This window comes from Glycine max, chromosome 3 (genome assembly GCF_000004515.6).
Source record: "Glycine max cultivar Williams 82 chromosome 3, Glycine_max_v4.0, whole genome shotgun sequence".
Lineage (NCBI taxonomy): Eukaryota > Viridiplantae > Streptophyta > Magnoliopsida > Fabales > Fabaceae > Glycine > Glycine max.
Genome location: NC_016090.4, coordinates 5,123,124 through 5,130,654, shown reverse-complemented (window position 1 = coordinate 5,130,654; position 7,531 = coordinate 5,123,124). Strand labels below are relative to the sequence as shown.

The 7,531-nt window shown below is 31.1% G+C and overlaps 1 protein-coding gene across 1 annotated transcript; it reads right to left on the bottom strand.

Moving 5' to 3' along the window:
- Window positions 1–200: 200 nt before the first annotated feature.
- On the bottom strand, window positions 201–2,247 carry LOC100818917 (non-specific lipid-transfer protein 1). Its single transcript, XM_003522083.4, has 2 exons — window positions 1,577–2,247; window positions 201–535 (listed from the first exon to the last, which is right to left on the bottom strand). Exons 1-2 carry the CDS (start codon window positions 1,921–1,923, stop codon window positions 526–528), a joined length of 357 nt encoding a protein of 118 aa, XP_003522131.1. The 5' UTR covers window positions 1,924–2,247; the 3' UTR covers window positions 201–525.
- Window positions 2,248–7,531: the final 5,284 nt, after the last annotated feature.

The window sequence follows — 7,531 nt, the reverse complement described above, 5'->3', positions numbered from 1 at the left end:
TATAATATTAATAATATAATTTATATAATCAAAAGTATTTATTTATCATAATTTTAGTTATGTAATATAAATATTTATATTTTATGTATTTGTATCAAATATGTCTAGAAGAATTTTATTTGAGTAATTGAGTAGCTGAGGATTCCAAATTCCAATACGCTATGCGGACAAATTATTTGGAATTAAGGTAAGAAAAACCATTAACACAAGTGCAATTGTTTTTCATATGTAAAGTAGCAAGTAGCAAGGAATTACAGCACAATATATATGCCATTATTACATGCAACAACCAAATGAGAGAAATTTCAGCCAACACGTACTTACAATAATAACATAATTACTGGACCAAAGCCTGAAACAACTAAGGGACACACCGAGACCAAGAAGAGACTCGCACAAGTAGAGCCCTCATCGCCCTCCCATTATTTTTCATTAGTTAATTCAGCAGCACTATTATTATCGTATATATAGTGCCCTGTGACTGAAAAATTGCCCTGTTGTTTCTTCCTTATACCACATCCATCCTTACCTGATCCTGCAATGTTGCACAACCATTTAACCAATAACCTCAAATAACTACACATTTTCATACTAAAATAATCATCTATGCTCGTCAAGTAAATTAAACTTACAAAAAAAAGTGCATAAAACAAAGAGAAAAATAATTATATACTAACATTGTAAAAAATTACATAAACATTTAATCGTACTATAAGTTTATTAATTTTTAAAATAATTTAAATAATAATTTATGATTGAATAATAATATAAATTTATTTTATATTATTGTGTAGATATTAAACTCTAAAAATAAATTATGCAAACTTGTGACACTAGCTGGTTCTTAAACTTCTAACACCATTTAAATATCATTAAATAAAGTTAATAACATGTCTTTTTCTTAAAAAAAAAATACTTTTGCATTATGTAAAATTATAAATGAGACTCGATAAACAAAAGGTTAGACCTACTTAATTTTTTTTCATGTTTTTCTTGATAAAATTTAACTAATAATTAAAAATTGGATAAGTATACTTTTTAGTCCTTTGAAACAATACAATGTTCAATTTTAATCTCCCAAAAAATAAATTACCAATTTCTGCTTTTTCGTTTATGAAAATGTATTATTATTTTTGGTCCTTATCATTCAAAAAGCTAGAAAAAAAATCTGCTTTGGTCCCCTGTTTATGAAAATAGAGTTCATGTATCATATATGCAAATTTTCATAAATAGATGATAAAAAGAAACCAATTATTTTTAAGAAACTAAAAGTAGCATTTCTCTATTTTCATTTAGTTCCGCGCAGGTATATCCTTTCGGTGGCAATCATATTTAGGTCACCCTAAAATACTATTTTTAATTGGGACTAAAATCTTAGTTCCTCATAACCCCTTTCACTAGATCTAATCCCGTTGGTAAACATTACTCCTCTCTTTGCAAATGTGCTAAGATATATTAGAGTGAGTATAAGTATAGCATTGCACTTTAGGTATTAGTGAAATTACTGTAGGAGTTAGTGAATGAAAATGTGAGGAAATGAAAGCATTTGAAGTGGGTGATGATGAGTTTCACATACGTGTTGCAGTTGGTGGAGATGCTGATCTTGTAGGGGATGTTGACTCTACATTTTCTTGGAAGTGCAGCTGCGTTGTTGGCATTGACACCCCTACCAAGACCTCTGGCAAAGGTTTTCAGGCAATTGCACGCCGTCCGGCGGTCCACGGTGGTCTTGGCCAGGGCGTGGAGGTTTCTCACTCCGTTGCAGCACCTCGCCTGTGGCCTTCCACCGCGACGAAGGTAGCCAAGGCACGGAGACACCGCGACCGCGACACGGCCGCAGTTGATCCTAGCATGTGCCATGTGTGCACTCACCACAACCATGTATAGCACAGCAACCACAAATGCAACCTTGAGGCTTGCCATTACTACTCAAAGAAAGAAATGACGAATAAACTAACAATATAACGTGAATTTTCTTTTTCGCTATGGAGTTTCTTGCTTATTACTTGGTGAGTAAGGTGTTGCAAGGGTAGGGTTTATAAAGAACATCAGATGGGAGTAATAACGTAGGTAGGAGGGAACACAAATACACACAAGTGGTGTGTATGCACCAATAAATATTATCATATGTTCATTTTCTTTTGGGTCTTACTAACCACCATTGTCGTTGAATGTTCAATGCTTCATAGCACAAGTAGGATGTGAATTTGACGTAATGCAATGAAAATTAACACAAAAATGTCTAGTTTCTTGCACTATTGGTTACGTGATATGATTGATGAGGTATATGTATGTGGTTGATGTTCTTTTACAAGATTTGTGTTATTATATTTATATTTAGATCATTATTCTTTATTACGTTTATGATCATATTTTACTTAATTTTCTTCAAGCGCTTTTGTTAGCCTTTTTCTTTTTAAAAGAGAATTTGTTTTATGAAAAATCATATGAGACTCCATTTAAAAATCATACGAGAATGCATCCGTCTATGCATCCTAAAGTTGAGATGTACTATGAATATCGTATGGGAGAGGGCATGTGGCAGGATTTGGTTTGTTGGTGGTTGTGATGAAGTTAATGCTGTGTGGTACATATGATCTAATCGTTGGGCACCTGGCTTAATGTGATACGTTTGATTTGGTGCGAGCCAATACGGTTGAGTCGGGTGATTAATGTATGGTCACTGGTCAATGTTTTGCTCTTTGTATTTAGTATTTACTGTGCATGCCCTCAGAGAAAAGTTGTGACATGTAACACAGTGACAACAATGTAACTTATTATCTAGACTATTAGGTGACAAGGTTGTAACATAATTATCAAACGATGAAGTGTTGTCTCTATATCATTTTAATGCTCTTAGTCTCTATATAATTAACTTTAGGTTTTAGTTTTCATAAGATTTTAACTTTGATATTTCGTCTTTAATTCATGGCTTAATTTGAGACTTTGATTTGGTGTAAGCTGATACAGTAGATTCGGGTGGATTAAGGCATGGTCGCTGGTCAATGTTTCGCTCTACCAATTTACTGTCCTCAGACGACATAAATTCTGATTTATTCATTACCCATTTCAGTGTTTTCAAGTAAAACTCTGGTATGGGAAAGATTCAAAGGTAGGTTAAACGGGGCACCGAATTTCGAAAATACTATACTATGAAAGATTGAATTGCATTTTGTGATCAGTGGTACATCCCATTTTAGGGTTAATAATGGAGTAAAATTAAAGAAGAAAGTTAGAAAAGAAAAGAAAAAGTAATTAATAATATGGTATAAAAACAATTAAAAGAAGAAATGAAAATATTATTGACAAATTTGTTGTTACTCATTATTGGAAAAAACATTTTCTATGTCGGTTAATTCAATTCAGACATTTAATATTGATTATTAATTATCGTCATAAATAAAGCTTAAAAAATCTTCAATTTTTAGGACAGTTTTATAAAAAAAATTATCTTAAAAAAATGTATATTTTTAATATGATTTTTAACTAAAAACATCTTAAAATGATATCCTTCTAAAATAATTTTTTTTATATAAAATCTCATAATGTTTTTTTAAATGAGAATTCTAAAACAATCATCTTAAAATACTTTTTTTTTAAAAAAAAAATTTAAACATTCTAAAGATGATTTTTAAAATAATCTTTTTAATATATATTTTTTAAATAATTGTCTGTCTTTGTTTTTTTTTTAAAAAAAAAAACTAAAAATATGTACACCTTCACATAATCATATCACTAATTCCAAAATATGCAGTTCCTTGTTGGACACACACGTATCTATCTCTAATTCCAAAATATGTAGTTCCTTGTTGGACACACACGTATCTATCTCATTCTTATCACAACATTTTCTTATGATGTCCTCATCATCAATACGATTCTTATATAATAGTTTTTCTTTTTTGATTTTTTTTCCGAAGTGCTATAAATTAGAAAACTACTTATATAGTTATCAGTGTAAGAAAGACAAAATATACATACTATAAGCCTCTTAACTATATCTGCAAATAAAGTTCTGGAATTTATTTTGACAATAAGTGAATATTTTTGCAATTAGTTTTAGAATATATTAAATACATTTCAGAAATTAATTTTAAAAATATTAAAATTTAAAATTTTGATACTAATTTTGAAGATTAATTTCATAAAGCATATTAATTATGTTATAGTTTCTGGGTTTCACTGAAGCTTGCTTCACAGGAGAATTATATTCACCCTGCTGTTCCCTAGATTCATGGTAATTAAGTGACTGCCACTGGGCAATCTTAAATCCATAATACTTGATAACCTATAGACTTTTCTTTCACCGCCCACCACCACAAGAGAAAGAGAAAGTAAGAAAGAAACATCGAAAGTAACTGATTAATCCCAGCATATGATAGAATTAGAAACCACAATTGTATCACACATCACAGAGAATTAAGGTATGTCTCTTCTTTATTTTTGTTTTTATCTCTTTGTATAAATATATGCTATTACTATTTTAATTTTTATATTCATTCATTTATTATATATAAAGTTAATATTCCGCACCAAATCAACTACAAATGAAAAATCAAATGGCAGCTTAAGCTTGATATACTATTTCGGATCGGAGATGATGACAAAATCAATGACAATAACTATAGAAAGGTAAACCATGTCATTTACCTTGCTGCAGCCATGAAACCAAATGCTATCATCATTTCCCATCCATTGATGTTAATACTATAAATAATAAAATTTAATCTTAATTATTGTGGTTAAATTAGTTACCTCCACTACCTATTGTGGTTATTATCCCATAACAGGTCCTATAGTGAACAGCCAATGATTGGCTTTGTATTCATCATTGGCATCTCTATATAAACCATATTTGTGAATAAAATGAGCAAGAAAACCTTTATCAATTAGCTCCTACTTAGCTTAGTGCAGCTCAGTCCTCTATCAGCATATACATTTATCTATATCCTATATAAAGGAAATCCAAATTTGTTCAGCAATCATGGCATTTATAAAGAACTTATTAACCCCTTTAGTTGACAGAGAAAAAAGCTCACCATAACATGGCATCGGATGAAATGGAAAGCTTGGCAACAAGCAAAGATCTTTGAATGATAAAAAAGAAACCTTTCCATGTTCCAGGGCACCAACCACATGTAATAAATATCAGTTGACCAATATCGGGAATCCAGTATGCCAAAATTGTTGAAATCATTGCCTCAGGAATCCCATACTTGAATTGCATTGTGAATAACCAGGAGAGGGACATGAATGATTATTGATAAAGCTGCCAAAAATGAAATAATGACATTATTGCTTTGAGATTGAAGGAATGTATGGCAGCTGTTTGAGATAATATAAGCAAATAAGATAGGAATTGAACAAATACAAATGGATAACGTCTTGATCGTCAATTTCATCAGATGATCACTTTCCTGAAATATTGCTGGTAGGAGTCTGTTCAATGTCTGTTAGACCAAGTATACCTCTACTGTTTGAATCTCCATTTTCAACATTAGTCTAAAAATAAACGAATAACTTATTCAAACAATTAACATGATTATATTCTCTCTATATTTTTACTTGAATTAGATAAAGCCACTGAGGATTGTACCAATCGCTTGTCCCTGGCTAAGTCTTCCATTGTCTCATTCAAGTCAGCTTCCTCCTAATTGAACAACTTCAATTCAGTGTAAACCTCATAAGAATAATAATTAAACAGACCACAGAACATGAATGAATTAATTTAATAATAGATTCAACCTGTATATTGTTCAGACTGATAAATTTGTCAATTGTATCTCTATCATGTCATTTTTTCAAAGTATAATTTTTCCATCTTTGTACTTGGTTTGAATCAGGAACATCAATTTTGAACAGAATCTGTTTGTGCAATCAATTTTTTATTTCATATGGAAGATTCTGTAATTTGCATAAAATATAGAATGTTAAACAATAAAATGAATAAATAAGAGCGTTGTTTTGCTTTTAAATTTACTATATATCATGGTTTAATTTTGCTATACTATTCACCTTGGCATTAGAAGCACAAAGATATCTGATGCAGATTTACCAATATGATTAGAAACAACATGATCAGATCAAAGAGAGTGAATGATGAAGAGCCTGTGTTGTCAATGACCTTTATTTGAACTTTGAAACTGCATAAATTTGGAGTTATAAGAAAAATAAACTAAACATTTGTCATTAACGAAAAATTAAAAGTGTAATGACTAACTTTGAAAGTACTAGACCAGCAAGGTCATGCTCCATGTATTCAAATACAAGGTGTTATCTGTTACATTGTACCCGAGGTTGATTAATAAAACTTTAACCTGGAACAAGTGTTCAGGAGAGCCACAACCAATCAATCAATAGCAGCAAGACCATAACACTAGAACTCTACAAACTAAAGGCTAAATTGCAAACCTAGAATGCAATTTCATTAGTCTATTTCTTTTTATCAATCCATTTGAGAAAATAGTCCATGTAATTATGCTTGTTTATATTAAAAGTATTTTTAACTTCTTAACTCGTGGCCACTTTTTCTATCTCTTTTTTTCCTCTTAATTCTATCTACCTACCATATTTTTGCAAAAAAAAAAAAACAAGGAATTAAGCAGTCTATGACAAACCTAGGCATTGTCCAAAGTGTGTGTGCACTCCAGCGCAACTTTGGGTCAACTGATATTTTCCTTAGTTTGTCATTACTACCTGTAATTATTCTCAAGGTTATAGACTTATAGTTTGTTAGTATGCCTTCTCTTAATTAATAACAAGTCAAAAGCCCACTAGCTCATGGACTTCTATGAAATCTAAAAAGTTCCTGCTTGTAGTGTACCTTATGGCACAAGTGAAATCATAGAAATGACACCATCACAAAAGTATATTTATCTATGCTTTTCAAAAAACATTTATCACTTGTTGTTCACTATCTTCTCTTAATAGTAACATACTGCCTTAGGACTATGTACAATGTAACTCTCAGGCTGCTATGATAATCATTAGGTCTCATTAAACAATATACATGTGTGATACCCAAGAACAGCTGCTACATAATTTAAGGTGAGTGAGAGGTGAATTAAGCTAAATGTGAAGAAAATCAAAATCACAAGAGCCTTACGTGTTCTTAAATAGTGTCAAACCAAAGCTAGGGAACTTGTCAAACCCACATAAATCCCCAATACCACTGAAGAACCACTTAAAGCAACTCCAGCAGAAACTTATGCTTAGATACTTCCCAAGCTGCCGAACTTGGTTCCTGGAAGATTCTCATAGGCAATAAATTAATAAATATTAAAAGGAAAGCAAATAGAAACAAAATAATCTATGCATAAAAATTAAGAGGGATTAAAAGGTTTAAGGTGTTTCCCCAATGCTTTGATTAATAAGTAGAAAGGTTAATGAACAATGTGCGAGATCAGTACTAGAATGAAAGTTATAAAAAACTTCTGAGTGACCAAATTAACATAATTTGTAATGTATACGCAGCAAGTTCTGCTCTAGTTTTTGTATGGAAACTGTTGATTAGCATTGTTGTGGCTCTCCC

Excerpts from the sequence above, each read along its gene's own strand:
- LOC100818917 (XM_003522083.4), bottom strand. The coding sequence starts at position 1,923 with ATGGCAAGCCTCAAGGTTGCATTTGTGGTTGCTGTGCTATACATGGTT.